At 36.1% G+C, this 21,416-nt stretch overlaps 1 protein-coding gene across 5 annotated transcripts in view; it reads left to right on the top strand.

Moving 5' to 3' along the window:
* The window catches only part of Alg9 (alpha-1,2-mannosyltransferase Alg9), a 96,454-nt gene that overhangs the window by 64,877 nt on the left and 10,161 nt on the right, over positions 1 to 21,416 (top strand). For 4 of the 5 annotated variants that reach the window (XM_090375115.1, XM_090375111.1, XM_090375114.1 and 1 more), the window contains 3 exons: positions 3,742 to 3,871; positions 15,606 to 15,753; positions 16,162 to 16,309. In XM_090375115.1, the coding sequence (XP_090231241.1) occupies positions 3,742 to 3,871; positions 15,606 to 15,753; positions 16,162 to 16,309 (426 nt within the window). The remainder of the gene's footprint in view (positions 1 to 3,741; positions 3,872 to 15,605; positions 15,754 to 16,161; positions 16,310 to 21,416) is intronic. The other variant, XM_090375113.1, reaches the window with a different exon arrangement.

The following is a 21,416-nucleotide window of genomic DNA, read 5'->3' as shown; positions in this document are numbered from 1 at the left end:
TGAAGAATTTTTAATGATTGATGATAAACTTCAATGTCACGATGAAAATGAAGATTATGAGGAAACGATTATTGAACAAATTGTGGCAAAACACTCACCAGAAGGCCAAGAAAATGATGACAATGATATACCTAAGCGAGTGACTACGCAGGGTGCCAGGAAATGTATCGCCGAATAGAGGGCACCTCCGTAGCCAGGTGGGAAGGATCAGCAGTGCGTAGTACACGCTTCTTGATTAGACCGGGGTTCAAGCCCGTCACCACCAAATACGGAGGATGCGGAAAGGTCAGAGAATGACCACCGCATATCCCGGAGCAATATGGCCTTAGTTGCTAATGCTCCTAAAAAAAAAAAAAAAAAAAACCAAACCAACCAACCAGCTGAATTGAGATGCTATTTCATGCAGGAAGGCAATGAGGGCAGTCCTTTATCAGCATTAGATACCTGTGCCAACTTTGTTCAGTTGCAGTCCATAAAGAGAACATGTCAGGGTATACTTCATAATTTTTTTCAAAGTAAGAACCCTTAAATGATGTGTAAACTTTGCTTAACGTGGACATTATTCTGTATTGTATCTTCATTTTACATATGTATGTTATATGTACATTTTGTTTGCTTTTAGCTTTAGTTATTTTTAAATAAATGTTTGTACCAATATAACTTAAATACAGTATGCATTTCTTTAAATGCCACATTCCCTTTATTTTATTCATATCTTTTTTGCCTCTGTTAGAATGTGCTTTTCAGCTCATTAAAATTTTGCTTAATTGGACCAAAGTGATCTAGTCCCGATGTGTCCCAGTTAACCGGAATCAACTGTATATAAAATTATTTTAAAAAATTTTCTTATTACTTGTGGGTAAAGTGCCTGCCTGGCAAACCAAAGTTTGCGGGTTCGAATCCCGCCTCAGGCTTTGATCAGAGTAAAATGCAAAAACCTTGGGAGGTGCATTATGGCCACAGAAGCTGATGCACCAACAACCTACAAAAAAAAAAAAAAAAAAAAGAAATATTTTCAACTTTATGTATCACTTGATTATTTCTTCAACTTCTGCATCTGTTCCAGGAAATTTCTTCATTTTGGCTTTTGTGAGCCCAAATTGGATATTTGAGGTTAACAGAACTAGTAGGAAACACAGATAAGAAAGAGATAGTGGCATGTACTGAAAACGTTTCAAGAAAATCCATATACAGGGATGTTAAAATTAAAATATCCCTATGTAGAGGGCTCTGGAGCAAGTTCTAAGGCTCGTACTGAAGAGAAATTTGGACGACAGGTACAATAAAGAATGCGCTCGCCATTTATTGGAAAAAAAATTAGTTACAAAATTTGTCACTATATGGTGCTGTGGCAGTACAAATCACTTGAACAGCACTACAATTGTTTAATGTGTCCTCCATTTTGGTCAACAACAGTTTCCATTCGAAGAACAGAATTTTCTACGGCAGAATGTAACATGTCAACTGGAATAGCCAGCACATGATGTCTAATGCTGTCCTTCAGATTTGCTGGAGTTTGACATCCTTCCTGATACACCTGGTTCTTCAAAAAAATCCCACAACCAGAAGTCGCATGGGGTGAGGTCCGGTGATTGGGGTGGCCAAGATGTCTGGAAACAACGGCTGATGACCCGTTCTTCTGTAAAGTGTTGCCTTAGCAATCTTTGGGCACAACGGTGGATGTGGGGTGGCATACCATCTTGCATGAATATGGTATCCTGAAGGCACCCACGTTGTTGCAGCTCTGGTATTTCAAAATTTGCCAACATTTCATAATATCGCTGTCCAGTGACGGAACAGGTGCGGGTCCAGTCGGTGTTACCTGTTCAAAAAAATATGGCCCAATCATGAATGTGGCCATAAATCCACACTACACTGTCGCTTTTCGAGAATGCAACAGGGCCTCTTGGATAACTCGAGGGTTTTTTGTTGCCCAAATGCGACAGTTGTGCGTATTCACTTGTCCATTTAAGCAGAAGTGAGCTTCATCACTCCAAAGGATGTTCCATGGCCAAGTGATATCCACTGTCACTTGGCGCCAGAAACTGAAGTGCGTATGTGAAACGAATATCTGCATCACCATGCTTTAGCTCCTGTAGCATGTGCATCTCGTAAGGATAGTACCGCAACACCTGACGCATTATTAGCCTTACAGTGGAATACGGCACGTCCACTTTACAAGAAACAGCTGGCACACTTGCGCTACCACATGGAGATTGATTTGATAAATCCATGACAGCCATAGCCACATCTTCAACATGAGAGGAGTTCACTTGTTTTCGACCTCTACCTGGTTGAATACCAAGATGTCCTGGTGCCTCTGTAGCCAGGTGGGTGTGCAGCAGTGTGCAGCACATGCTTCTTGATTAGACCAGGGTTCGAGCCCGTGACCACCAAATACGGAGGATGCGGAAAGTTGCTAATGCTCCTAAAAAAAAAAAAAAAAAAACCAAGATGTCCTGTCACTTCAAATTTCGCATCATTTTGTGGACAGCACAAACAGTTGTAGGTCCATGCCTTATGCGCTTCTGATGCTGGAATTCTCTGATAGCTGCAGCTGCATTGTTGCTGTTCTGATAGTACAGCTTCACTAATAGCGCCTTTTCCTGCAATGTTATTGGCATTGCTGCTGTAGTGCAGGCAAACATCTACTGTATGATTTTGAATAACTTATGCAAATAACTTACGTTATTTGCATAATCGTAACTAAGATAGTTACGCTATACGGTGACAAATTTTGTAACTAATATTTTTTCCCAATAAATGGCAAGTGCATTCTTTATTGTACCTATTGTCCAAATTTCTCTTCAGTATGAGCCTTAGAACTCGCTCCAGAGCCCTCTACATAGGGATACTTTAATTTTAACAACCCTGTATATTAACGACATTCAAGATCCCTGTGCACACCCCAGAGAGCCCACCAATGAAAAGTGTAGATCTACTTATATGCTTATGAAAGGGTTAATACCACTTTTTTTTTTTTTTTTGCTGTACTATTTTCAGTAGTCATTTATGATATGTGGTGTTTGTAATTCTAAAATCATCAGGAGTTAAATATTAATATTGCTTATTAGTTAATTAATATAAGTACAATAATGTAAAATATGCAATAGAAAAACACCACTTCAGTATATACAAGATTTGGTAAAAGTTGTTTGATGAATATTACAACAATTAAGATTATTCAGTTATAAATCTATACAGTACATTGTTAATATTCTTCAATGTTAACACACTTGTTCCATCAAGCCTGCCACTGATCAAAATATTTTTTGGAAGTTTTCTTTTGTGAATACTTTTAGATGGGTCTGTCGTGTTTTCTTGGTTTTCTTGAATCAGCTTAAATCGCTTTCCATTTATGTCCTTTTTTTTAATTTTGGGAATAGCCAAGAGTCACATAATGACATTTTTATTTTGTGACTGCCATTTTTCCTATTTCTTGCTTTCAGTGCACATGATAAATGAAAAAAACAAGTATTCACTCAAAGCAGCTTTCCCTAGACTGGTGCATAATGATTTAAAATGTGGTGTGCACTTACTTAACAGATGTTGTTGCCTACCCTACTCATAATCTTTTAGTTACTGCTGTGCATTCAAGAATTATAAGATCATTCACTGAAATATTTGATCAAACCTCATATGATATTTGATTCTATTCATTTTACCAATTGTTATTGTTTCATTATTTTTAGATGCTCTAAATAAATGAATAATTATTCTCCTTTTTTTTTTTTTTTTCAGAAAATATTTTTTCACTTGTTTGTGCGGAAAAAGGTGAATCATTACCTGGATTCTACCAACTGGATTGTCATAGTTTTTTCCATTGTATGTTCTATATTGTCTGTGTCAAGAGCAGTAGCTGTGTACAAAGGTATAAAATTTATAAGATGGCACTACATAAGATTCACTGGTTAACAGCCAGACTAATAAATGTTTTTTATATAGTGAGCCGAGATGAACATTTAAAATTGTTTTAGATTGTGTTATTAAGTATTATTACAAAGTAATGATTATTTTTTAACATTATGGTATTTTAATACAGGGTGGCCATATAAAGTATCCCTATTCAGAACTCTCTGTAGCTCTAAGTAATAAGCAGAATGCCACCAAAATTAGTAAGTAAACTATTCAAGGCATGAGGAGAAGGATCCTGTGAAAAAAAAAATTAGTTCCAAAATCTGCAGAAGGGGATAATATAGTGCTGTACAAGAGGAAAGACATGACAAAGTACCAACAAATAAATAACTAAGACGAACCTTAATGAAATTAGAAATTTTTATTTGTGCTCTTTGCAAAACAAACAGAAAGAAGCAGAACTAAACTACCAGAGGAAATAGTTTCACAGCTCCAAACTCACTCACAGTTTACTCCCAATGGTCAATAATGTCGCTAATGGTGGAGTTAGTTTTCGATGAGATTACCATTGTTCTGTACCAGAAATTGCATTCGATGCACAGGTGCTCGACTGCAGAATGCAACATCTCTGGAGTAATGTTCCGCACATGCTGCAGTGGGTTGTCCTTTAAGGTAGCCAGGTTAGGGACACTTCCTCGATAGACATTGGCCTTGAGGTGCCCCAACAGCCAAAAATCACACGGTGTAAGGTCAGGCAAACGTGGTGGCCATGCAGTGGGAAACAACTAATGACTATTTCTGCAGTAAAGTGATGCTGGAGAAGCTGTACTGGTTGTGCGATATGAGGGGGAGCCCCATCTTGCATTAAAATTGTCTCATCCAGGCATCCTCTTTGCTGCAGTTGAGGAATAATGAAACTGCTCAGCATGTGATGATATCTTTGTGCTGTGACGGAACAAGTGGTTGCTCCTGCTGGGTGTAATTCCTCAAAAAAATATGGTCCTAAGGTGAAATTTTAAGTCACACCACACCAGATGGTGATTCTTGGCGAGTGCGATGGGATTTGCTGAGTATGTGGTGCTTCTGAAGCCCATATTCGGCGGTTTTGAGTGTTGACAGTCCCATCAAGATAAAAATGGACTGCATCTCCCCAAAGAATGTTCCGTGGCTGTGGCCATCCACTTCCATTCTGGCCAAAAACGTTAGAGCAAACGCAATACGTTTTTTAGCATTAGCATTAGCAAAGGCACATGATGCAAGAAAGCAAGCTTATATAGCATCAGCCAAAAAAAAAAAAAAAAAAAAACCCCTCATTTCACCCATACACTCACTCCAAATGTTTGTCAAGTTCTGCCTTGAATTTATTTAAGCTATCAACTTATACAATGACAGATGGAAGTTTGTTCCAGCAATCAACCACCCGCTGGCTAAAAGCAAACTTCCACACATCTATCCTACAACCGTCTTTCCTCAATTTGAATTTATGCCTTCTCAGGCAATTATTCTGAACAAGAGGAAGAATCCCATCAGCATTGAGCATGCTCAAACCATTCAAGGCTTTATATACCTCAATCAGATCACCTCACAGGTGCCTAGTCTCCAGACACTGTAATTTGCAAAACTTAAGCCTTTCTTCGTAAGAGCAACCCTTCGTTCCATTCACTAATCTTGTTGCATTTCTCTGTACTCGTTCCAACAGCTCTACATCCTTCTTAAAATGAGGCCTCCAGACCTGTATACAGTACTCAAGGTGTGGTCTGACCATTGCCTTATACAAGGGGATAATCACCTCCTTATCCCTGCTAGAAAAATTCCTGTATATCATTGACAAGACACCATGAGCTACTCTGGCAGACCGTCTGCACTGCTCAGAAAACTTCATATCTGCTTGCGCAAATACCCCAAGTCTTTTTCATTCTCCACTACCTTGAGTGTAGTACTGCACAGTTGGTACATTATTCTGGGATTACTGCTACCCATACACAGTACTTTGTATTTGTCAATATTAACCTTCAGTTGCCACCTCTCAGCTCATTTGCCCAACTTTTCTAGATCCTGTTGCAGTAGCATACTGTCATTAACAACCCTACCTACCTTTGTATTGTCTGAAAACTTGGACATTAAGTTGATATACCATCATCAATATCATTTATAAATACAGAAAATTACAATGGAACCTACACTGAACCCTGAGGGACTCCACTAATAACATTAGTCCACGAAGAGCAGTGTCCATTGATTACCACTCGCTGTCTTCTCCCACTCAACCATCCCTTTATCCATAGCAGCAATTTGCCTCCAATGCCACACTGCTCCAATTTGTGCAGCAGTCTTCCGTGTGCAACAGTATCAAAGGCTTTTCTAAGATCCAAATATATGATATTAAAGTTATTCTTTGCATCCAGTTCCTTTGTGACTACATCATAGTATCCAATCAAATTGGTCAGACAAGACTTCCCCTTAACAAACCCATGCTGTGTCCGAGCTATAACTGAAGTCTTGTCTAGATGATCCTGCAATGCTTCTTTAACCAGTGCCTCCATTAATTTCCCTGGCACAGAAGTTAAACTAACAGGTCTGTAATTACCTGTGTCTCCCTTTGATCCTCCTTTGTGGATTGGGGTGACATTTGCACATCTCTAGTCCATAGGTACCTCCTCTGAGTCCAGGGAAGCTCTCATAATTATGGCTAAGGGTTTGCTACCTTACTTCCTTTGCCACCTCCTTTAATATAACATGATAGATTCCATCCACCCCAGTTGCCTTTCTTGTGTTTATCTTCAACAATTTCTCCTCCACTTTACTCTCAGTTATTACAAGATTATCTAGCTTACTGCCAGAGTTGAATACACCTCTGGCATTCCCCTCCCTGAATAACTCCTCATGTGTGAATGTTGGTGCAAAATATTCATTTAGTTTTTTACCTACCTGAGCAGGATCATCAACAGTTGAACCATCGATATCAAGTGGACCAATCTGATTCATCCCCTTCCTTCTAGAGTTTACATAAGTAAAGAACTCTTTGCTGTTTTTCTTTGCATCCTTTGCCAAAGATTTCTCGTAATCTGCCTTCACCTGCCTAACCTCCTTTGTAACTTGGTTTCAGACCAGCTTATATCTATCATAGGCTTCTGTGTCACATGTTAATTCATAAGTATCCCATGCATTTTTCTTCTCTGTCACATGTCTCATTAGTTCATCTGACATCCATTTAGGCCTAAATCTTGAACAATATTTCTTTGTTGGTATGAAAAGCCTAGTAGCTTCCAAGATTAATTCTTTGAATGCTTCCCATTTTGAATTTGCTGTTGGTAACATCATCAGTTGATTCCGCCGTGTAGATTTTAAATACTGTCTCAGACCACCGTAGTCACCTTTATGAAAGCAAAAACCCTTCCCTTTACCCTTCATGGTAGTTACCTCTTTGAGTAAATCCCACTTCAGCACACTGTGATCATTGCCACCTAGTGGTTCCTTTATCTGCAGATTCTTGATGCATGAAGAATCATTACTGATAATCCGATCAAGAGTATTACTCCCTCTAGTTGCCTCCCGAACATGTGTTGTAGAAAGCAATCATCCAATAAATCCACAAAAGCCTTGCTACTGTGCGAATGACCAACCCACAAATTCCAGTCAATCTCTGGGAAATTAAAATCCCCCATTATAAGACACTCTGATTTACTGGCCCACTCTATTTCTCTGCACAATTGCTCATTATGCTCATCAGATTCATTATTCCTATAACACACACCTACTCTCATTTTTCCTTTCCCAGTGTTTATGTCACACCAAACAGACTCAACATTGCATTGCATTGTCCATCAACATCAATTGGTTGCACTTCCTTAGATTTTATGTGTTTCTTAACTAACAGCATAACCCCTCCTCCCTTCCTGTCCTGTCTCTCCTTTCTGTACACATTGTAATCCTCAAATTCCAGTTCTGCACTGCTTATGTCTGTGTGACACCATGTCTCTGATATCCCAATAATATCTGCCTTTGATGTCTTGACTAGCACTTCAAGCTCATAGAATTTATTAACTATACTCCTAGCATTGGTGTACATGCAAGTATACATTCATCTGTTTCTACTCTTAGTTACCCTACAGCCCAGGTATTTACTTGTTCCACTATGACTCCCAGCAGTCCTGGAAATTCCCATTGCCTTGCTTTCCATGCTGCTGCTCAATTGCATTTCAATAGAAGTAGTGCAAGAATCACTTTTACCTCTGCCAGCGGCTACTGTTAATATATTAGTCCGTATATCCAGTGGTGGGATTCAGCCGGTTCGCACCGATTCAGCAGAACCGATACTTAATTTTTTGTTGAGTTCGGCCAACCGGTTGTTAAAATGGCACTTTTGATCAGGGTTCTCTCTAAGATGGGTGCCTGGCATTCTATGCCATTTACTAATTCAGCAAGAAATTTTCGTTTAGTATCGATAAAATGAAGAAAATGTATGTTCTGACTGATGTTTATCAATGGTATAAGCATAGTGCTTTGTTTATAAAAGTTTATGATATGACCACACGTGGACAGAACCAGTAAAAATATTCAGATATATTGGCACATATCTGCTCCTGCTCTATAATATATTAAAATAAAACATTTTTAAAATTTTTTGCAGTAGCCCTTAAAAGGATGAAAAGGCAACAGAGTTTGACAGATTTTTTTCAATAAGAAACCAAAATCATAATTTGTTGTATTAGAATTGGCCTTGGATTCAGTTACATCATCAACAAATTTCGTTGAACTAGTTGAATTGGAAAAACAAGATGCAGAGACAATATGTTCTTCGGTTATGGAAAGTTTAAATAATGTTGGGCTTACATAATGTTTGGTTTAAATAATGTCGGGTTTAAATAATGTTGGGCTAGGTAGTTAAATAATGTTAACTACCTAGAAAAAAATTTAATAGGATTTTGCTCCGATGGTGCCAGCCTTATGCTTGGGAGAAAATCTGGAGTGAGCACTAGGATTGCAAAAGAGTTTCCAAACATAATAATATGGCACTGTTTAAATCATCGCTTCCATCTTGTTTTAGATGATTCGATAAAGGAAACAAAACAAATAAATCATTTTAAAATATTTATTGATAAGATATATACTATTTTTCATCAATCCAATAAGAACCAAATTGAACTTTCCAAAATATCCGAACAACTTGGAATTGAAATTATAAAGATTGGTAGAGTTTTGGGACCAAGATGGGCTGCCTGTAGTTTAAGGTTAACCCTAGCTGTGTGGCGCGCTTATCCAGCGCTACATCACTATTTTTATTCAAATAAAAAGTAGTTAGGTATGGCTGCCCGTCTTGAAAATATATATTTTATAACTGATTTGGCATTGATGATTGTTATTTTAAACGAAATTTCTCTTCTTTCAAATGCACTGCAAGCAAGAAATATAGACATAATAAAGGCTGAAAAACTCGTGATAAGATCTATTAAAGCATTTCAAATGCTTGGAAAGGAAAAGGGTCCATACGAAAAAAAAAGTTGATGAATTAATTACTTCAGAAACCTTCAAAAATATAAAATTTGTAGAAAATCATCGATTTATCTCAGGCTTCCTCGGGAAAGACTTTTAGAAAACATCGTAACGAATTTGAAAAAAAAAAAAAAAAAAAGACTAATGGATTGTGAACATTTAAAAGCAAGTTGTAGCCAATTTCAAGATAGGAATAAATTACAATTACTCAATTTTTTGGAGCCAGATTACTGGAATATTGAAGAAGTACTAGTTCCATGGAAAGCAGCTGAAGAACAATTGCTCGTATTTAATGACATTTTTAATTACCAAATTGATATTAATGATTATCGAGATTTCTTGGAAAACGTTTTAAAAAATTCCTAGAATTATGCAATTCTTGAAAGTGTCCAAAGAGTTAAAAATATTGTCAGAACAATTGCTGTAAGTTCAGCAGAAGTGGAAAGGGATTTTTCAAAGATGAACATAATATGTTCAGAGAAGAGAAGTCGCCTAACTGTTTCTAATATATCAAACACAATGACTATTAGTCTAATCGGCCTACCTCTAAAGGAATGGGATCCTACTCCTACAGTGGTTAAGGATAAATCACTCAGCCGATGATGCTCGGATAAAAGCGAAGAAAATTGCAAGCGAGGACGCCAATCAAGAAGCAATATGGAAATATCTTAAATAACAGTTTTATTGTTTTTTGTCAGGTATTATTTAATATTTTTTCATTAATATTTTAAAACTCTTTCTTATAACATAATCTAGTTTTGTGGACCTCTTTTATTGTTCTTATTTAAGTATTAACTGCATGAAATAATAAACTACCTTTCGGTATATAGTTTTTTTATACTTAGAATGGTCATTAGGGCAGCGAACCGGTTGTTAAATTATTTGAATCCCAACACTGCGTATATCCCCCCAAGCTAGCAGTTTTCCGCAGTTTTTAGGATCATCTCTTTGCAGCTGGTGCTGGTGACTGATCTTGTATAGATAATAGTGGATTAGTTTCCGAAGAATTTTCCACACAGTGGAATATGGGACATCCAGTTGCCTCGCTACTCCCTGTGCACTGTTGCTAGTTCCAGCAGCTGTATCCACGGATCAGTCAATGATAGCCATTGCAACTTCCTCTGCTACCTCAGATGAAACAGGCTTCCTTCCTCTTCCAGGTTCAACAACAAAGGACCCAGTTTCCTCAAATTTGTTAATCATCCTTCTAACTGCCACAGCTGATAAACGACCTTGATGTAAGTTCTTACAGCGTCTAAATTCACACAGGCTGCTGTATTGCATCCATTAACATAGAAGAACTTTGCAATTAAAGCGCGATCAGCAGAGTGGAATGCATTGTTAACAGTAAACTTACAGAATATGCTCGTGATGTTTGCATTGTGCCTTTATAGCTCTCTGCTGCTGGGAAAATTAAATTAACTCAGATTTATGCAACTTTTCTGCTCTCTTAGGTTTCTTATTTTTTTGTTTGGATTTAAAACTTTAGTGCAATATAGTTTCTGTTTTTTTGCAAAGAGCACAAATAAAAATTTGTAATTTCATTACAGTTTGTGTTAGTTATTTATTTTTTGGTACTTTGTCATGTCTTTCCTCTTGTACAGCACTATATTATCCCCTTTCTGCAGATTTTGGAACTAAATTTTTTTTTTTTTTTCACGGGATCCTTCTTCCCATGCCTTGAATAGTTTAATTACTAATTTTGGTGGCATTCTGCTTATTACTTAGAGCTACAGAGAGCTCTGAATAGGGATACTTTAATTATGGCCACCCTTTATTTTATCCCACATCTTGGCTTTATTTAAACGCAGCTTGTCATAATTACTTTTCCAAAAAATAAATAATAAATAAATAAACAAAATGAGCACAACTTTACTGAGTGGATTGGTGGAGGGGAGATAATTTTCTGGGAGCCATTATTATGTTTTGTAATATTTCCTCAAATCAGAGAGAAACTGAGACGTTGACTTGAAATGTCTTTTTTGTTGACCTAACCAAATGACAGCATCTTAAGACTCACAGTTGATTTGCTCAGCTATTCATGTTACATGGAAAATATGTACACACAAACTAAAATTGGCTAGAGATTTTCAATTTAGAATTTGGGGTGTACGCTACTGCATTTCATTGCAGTAATATGTTAATCATCCTGCGCCTGGGGCAAGTATAGCCCCAGGTGCAGTATGTTAAGGGTGCACGTGACCAGTTATGTATTTTAAAATTGCTTCATTTATGATTTAATTACAGTTGCACCTCTGTTTAACAAACTTCCTTATAGCAATTTTTTTTTGAATTCCTCTTGGTAATTACATTTAAAATAGTTCTGTAGAACGAAGATTTCCATATAACGAACAGATTACAAGAGACTTAACTTTGTATGCATTATTCCCACCTCTGGCCTTTAGGCAATTAGGTTATTTACTTAGCTGTGGTCTGAATTTAATTAAAATAAAAAATCTTTAAAATTTATAAATTATTGCTAAGAATAAGATGTCCAAACCAAGTGGAGCAGAGTTTTGAAAGAAGTTGAGGGAGGAAGAAGCAAAGAAATTGTCAAATAATTTTCAAAAATAGTTTGCGCCACTTATGAAAGTTGTAATCCCTTACCACAATGAAGACCATCCTGTTAGCTGCAATTCTATCATTCTGAAGCTGAAGAAAACTGTAGCAAAAAGAAGCATATAATTCTAAAAATTACTAAAAAAATTGAATCTGAGTACGAGTCACCCCAGATAGTAAAAAATGAAAATAATAATAATCATATTATGCTGAACTTAAAATAATCCTGCATCTTTGCCTTTGAATATTTTTGATAAAATAGGATGCTTTTTAATAGAAAATGGATCGGATCAAGGTAAAGGTGTGGATTTTCATTATTCTTTGTCCAGGTATGTATGTTGATTTTCTGTAGAGTGGTTTGAAAAAAATAAAAAAAACTTGCTAATGGTAGTAGTAGTAGTGGCATGTGATGCAAGAAAGCAAGTGTATGAGCTTATGCAGCATCAGCAAAAAAAAAAAAAATCACACCATTCCCTCCAAATGCCTGTCCAGTTCCTCCTTAAATTTATTCAACCTATCAACTTCCACAACGACAGATGGAAGTTTGTTCCAGCAATTAACCACCCGCTGGCTAAAGGCAAATTTCCGCACATCTATTCTACATCTGTCTTTTCTTAATTTGAATTTATGCCCCCTTAGGTTCGTAATCTGAACAAGTGGAAGGATCCCATCAGAATTCAGCGTGCTCAACCCATTCAAGGCCTTATATACCTCAATCAGATCACCGCGCAGGTGCCTAGTCTCCAGCCACTGCAATTTGCAGAACTTAAGCCTCTCTTGGTAAGAGGATCCTTTCATTCCCCTCACCAATCTTGTTGCCCTTCTCTGTACACGCTCAAGCAAATCTACATCCTTCCTAAAATGAGGCCTCCAGACCTGTACGCAGTACTCAAGGCGTGGCCTGACCATTGCCTTATACAGAGGGATAATCACCTCCTTTTGAAATAGTAAAAGCAGTTTTACTATTTCAATGTCGCCAGTTCACAACAGTGTCTCTGATTTTTTTTATGAATGACAGATTTGCCTTCTTGGTGACATTATTCAGTTAAAAATACTGTTAGTAATGTTTTAAGTCAACTTGTGGATAAACAGTTATTTATAAAGTGGGCATAAGCCCAAACTCTCTTTGCTAGTAGAACAATAATATTCTCCAGACATTAAAGACAGAAAAACACAAAAGTAGAGTAGCATTATTTTATAAAATTATTTCAATACTATCTGTGTTTAAATAGTACCCTGCTTATATACTAAATTGTTGCATTCAGCCAAGGGCACTGAGGTCTATTCATTTTGCTCAGTTATATTTATATTTATTTTTATTTCATTATTTCCTTTAATTTATTGTATTTTTTCATACTATCCAAAATGCGAACAGATTGTTTTGAAAATATAGAAAAAGTAATCATTTTGTCTTCAGTAATCCTTAAGAGTACTGATAGGCGCCTCCGTAGCCAGGTGGGAAGGAGCAGCAGTGCGTACCACACGCTTCTTGATTAGATCTGGGTTCGAGCCCGTCACCACCAAATACAGAGGATGTGAAAAGGTCAGGGAATAACCATCGCATATCCCGGAGCAATACGGCCTTAGTTGCTAATGCTCCTAAAAACCAAATAACAAACAACAAACAAGAGTACTGATAATAGTGTTGCATATCAAAAAAAGCAGGCTGTTCATGTTATAAAAAGTAAACTAATATAGTCTTTATAAGCTGACTAACCCATTTTTAAGTGATTCACACTTGCTCTATGATCAAAATAAATTATTTTTTAAGTAAATAATTAAACGTACACTGCTTAAATCTCAACATTTGGGAGAATACTAAAATTATATTAAAAGCACAAGAAATAAACATTGCATATAATTTGTATGACATGATATGGCCTTATGTCTTTATTTCATTATTTCCTTTAATTTATTGTATTTTTTCATACTATATTGTTCAAATTATTGTATCTCATCGATTAATTAGAAACATCAACAAAATTAGACTGCACCATGTACTTTTAATATAAACTTTATTTTCTTCCATTCATGGCTATAGTAATATCCAATTGAAATGTTGAGATTTAAGCTGTTTGTAAGTAGTTAAAAACAGTTAAAAAATTAATCATGCCAACAAAAACACAAGAGAGAACATTCTGCTGCCAACAAAAACACAAGAGAGAACATTCTGCTGCCAACAAAAACACAAGAGAGAACAAGGATACCCTACTTCCCAACAGTTTTCAAAGGCCATATAGAAAGCTATTTCATAATTTCAAAGCTCTGACTTTATATTAACAATTGCAGCTTATGCTGACCGCTATTTTTACTGTTGTTTTGTTAGAAATGCCACTAAAAAACCAACTGCATTATGGTGAGGGACTAATAAGTCCCAAAATAGGCTTTCGTGGCAGTGTCTCATCTTTTAAATAAATGGCATGTTTACCTTTTGGTGATGTCATTTGTTTGAAATTAGTGCAGTACCAAGGCAGCCAGTGGTTAAAGCAGTTATGTGTTAACTAGGCATTTGGAAAATGCAACCACAAAAACATAGGAAAGGTTGTGAAATATCTTCTTTCTAATCTTCAACTAATGCAATATGTGCTATTAATTTTAATAGCATATATTGTGATATACACTTAAAAATTATAATGGACTGTTGTTTCTAGAATTATAATGCAGAATACACATTTTCATTTTCAGAATGACACCTGAATTTTTTTCATTTGATATTGTTTTTAGGCTCTGTCTGGTAAGGCATTCTGACAGGGAGAATTTGTATGATAATTCTTGAAATGCCAGTGCATTAAAATTTCTGTACCACATTAATTCTTAATTTAGAGTTACCAGTTCCTACATAATGTTAAGAACTTATATCAGATCATATTACAATTTTATAATTATTGCAAAAATAAAGCAATAAATATTTTATTTTCTCCTTAGTGCATGAATATAAATGCATTTATAATAAAGAATATTTGAAGAAATAGAAATTTGTTGAAAATGATTGCTTTCCCTTGATGATAAAGTTGATTGTATAGTACAGTTAATTATATCACGTGGCATCTTTAAATATAGGACTTGGTGAGCATGGTGATATTATAAGATCACTTAAAATCACTTGTCACTGCTGGCTTTTCAGCCTCAAGCATTTTTTTTTTTATTATTATTTAATATCATTTTATTTAAAATTTTAAAATAAATTCTGTTTTAACTCAAGAATACTATAACAGTAAAATATTCATTTGCACTTATAGATTGTGAAAGCAGCCAATGAAAACAGTAGTGTAGTGTGAACTACTAACATTTGTAATTTCCTTCAATTTTGATCCTTCGACTAGATTTTGATATAAATTTAACAAATGTTTTGAATGTCAACCCAAAAATTGTGCTCAGCAAATTTTTATGAACTTGAACGAAAACGGTGGCATTAATGTATCTACCTATCTAAGTTCTGTCCCACATTTCTTTGGGATTTAGTTTGCCCTAGCTTTCTTTTCCAGAGTCTGTTTTGTTCTAGATTTCAACCCTGAAAGTCTGGTCACGCTAATGTATGTATAATGGAAGACTTTTAAGCTCTTTTTTTTGTGGAAAATTACAGCAAAATTTAAGTCAGTTTTAAACTGGTGACCAACGTAGGGCCTAAGAGATTTTTATTGCATTTAGTAGTTATTTCTTATGAGGAAATATGAGAATTCTTATTAGGAATCTTATAGGTTATCATGCTCCAATGGAGACTTACATGGAATTAAGCCGCCTTTCCCAAGATAATGAGCTTCATCAGCTTCCCAGTGATCACTCTGTTAATGTATGTGTGGGAAAGGAATGGTATCGCTTTCCTTCAAGTTTCTTCCTTCCAGACAAGTAAGAAGATTTTTTTTTGTTTCCTTCTATAATTTTTAAGTGTAAATTTGGAATGTCATGTTTGTGAAAAACTTGGAATTTTTAAGTTAAAGATATTTAATAATTTCACTTGGCTGATATCAATACTTTTGAAAAAAAAAAGGCTTTGTTTAAAGCCTTTTTTTTTTCAAAATCCTTCGACTAGATTTTGATATAAATTTAACAAATGTTTTGAATGTCAACCCAAAAATTGTGCTCAGCAAATTTTTATGAACTTGAACGAAAACGGTGGCATTAATGTATCTACCTATCTAAGTAATTTTTAAGTGTAAATTTGGAATGTCATGTTTGTGAAAAACTTGGAATTTTTAAGTTAAAGATATTTAATAATTTCACTTGGCTGATATCAATACTTTTGAAAAAAAAAAGGCTTTGTTTCCTTAACAGTTGGCATTTGCAATTTCTGAGATCAGAGTTTAGAGGTCAGCTTCCGAAATTATACAGTAATCTGCCAAATGCAACAAGAATCATTCCTGATCACATGAATGACCAAAACTTAGAAGAGTCTTCAAGATATGTAAGGCTTTCTTAATACAGTATACATAAACTATGAATGTTTTGATATATTTCATAAATGTATATTTAATGGTTCTTTCTTGAATTAAATGAATTGAATGTTTAATTAAATGTTCCTTTTGAACTAAACTTAACATTTTCACATAAAGAAAATAAATCTGAATTTCAGTTTTCTTTTTCTTTTTGTGTAATATATAACATAAACTTCCTATGTTTCATTATTACATATTTATAATTGCAAAAATAAAAGAATCTGTGATCACTAACAGATGAGTAGCATACAAACCTCCCACTCGATAACAGCAGAAACAAAATGTAAAATTTCCAAAGAAGATTGGATGAAATACACTAACCATGTTTTTTTTGGAAACTACTTTATCGAATCCTATCCTATTGATACCATCACTGAGCACATCCCCTTCAACATGGGGCACCTGTATATGGTGAGGGGATATCCCAGTGACACTGCTGGCTCTTCAGATTTGTGTTGCTGGGATCTATTGACCACACCTGCCCTTGAACTCCTTCACTAATGGCATGTGACAAAATCAAGAACGTGAAGAGGGGAAATGGAGACAGAATAATTGACAGGCAATGTAAAGCAGTCCAAGAAAATCCCTAGTAGGGAAGCTGGACCGTGGATGCTTCTACCAAGAACCCTGTATATGTCTGTTCAGATTCTGGATTGCCATGACTAGAATCTAACATGTTTGTTGTGACTCTTGCACTTGCTGGAAAGGGTGTAGCATGGTGGTTGAGGGGCCCAGCCTTAATACACACACCACTTAGATCCCTGCTTCAACCAAGACAGTAGCTCTTGTGTCAGCACTTTCAGGATCAATCAACTGGCAAGCGTGCTTGATAGGGTCAATTGTACTACAATAGGTCCTGGGACAGGGTCAAGACCTGTTGGATGTATGGGTATAGTATCTGGGTAACTGGCATCCCACTTGTGTATACACTACCTGCTAGTTTGTGAGTGGGCATCCCCTTGTTGGGCTTCATGATGGGTAGAGATCCTTAAAGATACTGAATTTTATTACTCTACTCCTACGAGTAATGTAAATCTTTCTTCTTCCTCTGGGACCTCTACCAGGTGTCTACCTGAACAAGAAACTGAAGTAAACATGAGTAATAAGAAACACCATATAGAAGCTGCATTGCCTTCTGTACCTTGTTTTCTAATTATACACTCAATGAGAAAGGAAAATGTCATCTTTCTTTATGCAGAAGGGAGGGGTTGCTGCATCTCCAAAATTGGTAAAACACCTTAGATCAAGGGGCATCTTAGTAGAAACTTCCTCAGTACTACATTGTGAACTGCCCTCCAAGCAACATCCCTTGGAGGTATTCTAGTGATATATGGAGGATGTCAAAATACTCCTGCATAAAAATGAGCGTGTTTGCTTCTGTTTGCAGGAAATGTATTTAAAGACAAATGATGATCCCACCCTACAGTACTTTACTAACTGTTCATAAGGACAGGATAGCCTGACTCATGGAGGAATTGCAATCCTTGTGGGCCATATATATACCATATATATAGGCCATATATATATATAAGCCATATACCCCTTTCAAATATGTTCAGTTGAACGCCAACTTAGAATCAGTAGCAGTTCGTTTAGCAATGGGGTTCCTCCTCACCACAATCAATTCTATATAGTTTCCTCCTGGAACAAGCATCTCCCAGACAGATTGCGATGATTTAATTTTGCAGTTACCCTCTCCACTCCTACTTTTTTGGAGATATGAATGGATGACATATCCATTCATATCTCCAAAGGATACATATGGATATATGTACAGAAAAATTTCTGTACATATATCCATATGTACAGAAATTAATGAACAAGGTCATATTGTTGAATGTATGCTTGACAATAATGACTTTGCCTTATTAAATGTGGGGACCAACACCTATTTTCATCCTCCTGAGGTTGATGGCATATACTTAGAATTTTGGGGGTGTTGCAAGAGAATGCATTGAACCACTATGATTAATTATTAAGGTATTATTGGAAGGTTCCTTTGGGTTGGAAAAGTGCCAAAATATTTCCAGTCCATGAAAACTTTTATGAGTAATTACAGACCAGTCAGTCTAACTTCAGCAATAGGAAAAATCATGGAAACTAAAAATGCAGTACTATTTCCTTCTCCCTTTAAAAAACTATGCTGTGTTTCATTCAGAATACCATTTCTACCAGGATGCTACTGCATCAAAATGTGATTAATGATACTCTCCAGATTGAACTAGTCCTTGAAATTGGGTCCTACACGGGATCTATGGTAGGATTGCTGTTGTTTCTGATTTTCTTAAATGACATTGACAAAGGGATAAAGGAATGATGTCAAAATTTTCAGTTGATATCAGGTTTGGAGAGGACTATCCCTTCAGAACTGCTTGAATGGGTTTCAGTGATGGTCATAAAAGTGATAACTATGTCTTAATTACACAATATGTAAGGTTTCAGAAGATTTGGAGTTTACTGTCCAGGCAGACATGTTATCTCCATGCAAGACTCCACTTGCAGTACTATATCTAAGTAGCCATAGGCTTCCTTGTACCATGTGGCCATTGCTAATACTATGGAGATCATACCTATAATAAAGGCATCAGGCTTTGTAAGGATATTCAAGGAGAGGTGATGTGCTTGTTAAAATTGGCAAAAGGTTGCCCATATGAAGAAGGACAGTATGGCATTAAGGACAAGTTGCTGCTATGGATAAAGGGATAGTTAAATAGGAGAAGACAGAGAGTGGTAATCAACGGACACTGCTCTTCGTGAACTAATGTTATTAGTGGATTTCCCCAGGGTTCGGTGTTGGACCCATTGTTGTTTTCTGTATTTATCAGTGATATTGATGCAGGTATATCAGGTTTAATGTCCAAGTTTGCAGACAATATGAATGTTGACAGGGTTGTTAATGAGAGTATGCACTGCAACAGGATCTAGAAAAGTTGGACAGATGGACTGAGAGATTGCAACTGAAGTTTAACATTGACAAATGCAAAGTACTGCATATGGGTAGCAGTAATCCCAGAGAAATGTCCTAACTGTGTAGTACTACACTCGAGGTCGAGGTAGTGGAGAATGAAAAAGACTTGGGAGTAATTGTGCAGTCAGATATGAAGTTTTTTGAGCAGTGCAGACAGGCTGCCAGAGCAGCTCATGGGGTCATGCCAATGATATACAGGAATTTTGCTAGCACTGACATCTTGAGTGCTACATACAGGTCTGGAGGCCTCATTTTTGGAACAATGTAAAGCTGCTGGAATGAGTACAGAGGAGGACAACAAGATTGGTGAGGGAAACAAAGGGTTGCTCATACCAAGAAAGGCTTAAGTTCTGCAAATTGCAGCGTCTAGAGGCTAGGCACCTGTGAACTGATCTGATTGAGGTGTATAAGGCCTTGAATGGTTTGAGCAAGCTCAGTGCTGATGGGATTCTTCCTCTTGCTTAGGTTATGCAATTTATTTGAATTTATTTTGAATTATAAATTCAAATTGAGGAAAGATAGTTGTAGAATGTGTGCAAATTTTTCTTTAGTTAGTGGGTGTTTGATTGCTGGAATAAACTTCCATCTGTTGTTGTGGAATTTGATAGCTTAAATAAATTCAGGGAAGAACTGGACAAACTTTTGGAAAGAATGGATGGGTTTTTTTCAGCTGATGCTGTGTAAGCTTGCTTTCTTTCATCATATATTTCTACTAATTCTAATGCTAAGGCTAAATTTTCAGGCTACTAAATTTGTTAACTAATCACTTTAGAATGGATCTCATTGAGGTCTGTAATGCCCTGAGAGGTGGAAAGGGAGGGAATAATAAAATAATCAAAGCAAAATTTTCACAGTTATAAATCATGCTAGAACTTAGGGGACTTAATTCAATTTGGTGTTGGGGGGGGTACAGACTGGGTTGTAGGGAGTTTTCTTTTAGCCAATGAGTTGTAAATCACTGGAATAAGTTTCCTCTACGAGTAGTTTTACGCTGACAGTTTTTGGAAAAATCTAAGGTCAGCTGAATGAGCACCTATGTATGAGTGAAATACATATGAAGGGTTTTATTATTATTAATTTTTATTTATTTATATTATATTTTTCTGGTTCATCAGAAGACTAGGACTTATTTGCATCATATGGCAAATAGAGACTCCACTCACAGTGAATGATAAAGTGGAATGATACTTGTTGAATGTACACTGTTCAGCAATGTCTGATACCCCTCATTCAGTTTCCTCTCAAATTTGCAAGAACCCTTGTCACCACCATATCAAAAGTAATGATGTAAAACTAATTTTTTTTTTCTGAAACAAACACTACTGTATGACTGTTTCTGACTGCTCCCACTGAAGCCATCCTATATAGCCTCAGTTATGTTGACAGATGTAATATGGCTTAAGTAGCCCTTGTACTACAAACTCCCATAACAACACATGAACTTTAAATCCTAGAACCTCTGTACCATCTGAGTTAAACCTTTCTTTCTTTAATTAACTTTTATAGGCTGATCATTTTACAAAACATTTGATGTTTTCAGTTCATTCACAGTAGGTTTTTTCTTCCTCTCTCTGTTTATATTTGTACACTAACAGTTGGCATGCAACAAAAGCCTGAAGCACTGCATTGTTTTGTTTTGAGAGTACAATTGCTAGTTTAGGCTAACATATGCTACTGTGTTTTGAAACTGAATGTTATATAAAGAGTATACACAAAGAACTGTTATGTTATAAAGCACATACATATAAAATGAAAATAACCTACAAAAATTTTAAAAGTTCTGGAAACTTTTTACAGTTACTGCCCTTTAATTAATAGTTTTGTTTCCTTATATAATGAAACATATAGTTTGAATCATGATTATTTATAGTTTGTATGTAACTTAATTTTATTTCTGTAATATACATGATAGCTTCTTCTGGTATCAGAGTTGCTCTTGTCTGGATTAAGATAGTTGTGCCAAGACACATGGTGATTGGAAAGCCACTCCCTGTTTTTAAAATGCTGCTGTGGGGGGGTACAAAATCATGAAATTATTCAGATTATGTTGATTATAGAATCTTGCACCATTTAATATCCTTCACCACAGCTATCTTTTTGTTTTCATC

This window comes from Mastigoproctus giganteus, chromosome 6 (assembly GCF_048544385.1).
Source record: "Mastigoproctus giganteus isolate SK-2022 chromosome 6, ASM4854438v1, whole genome shotgun sequence".
Taxonomy (NCBI): Eukaryota; Metazoa; Arthropoda; class Arachnida; order Uropygi; family Thelyphonidae; genus Mastigoproctus; species Mastigoproctus giganteus.
The sequence above is the reverse complement of the archived record's forward strand: the minus strand, read 5'-3'. Positions and strand labels throughout refer to the sequence as shown.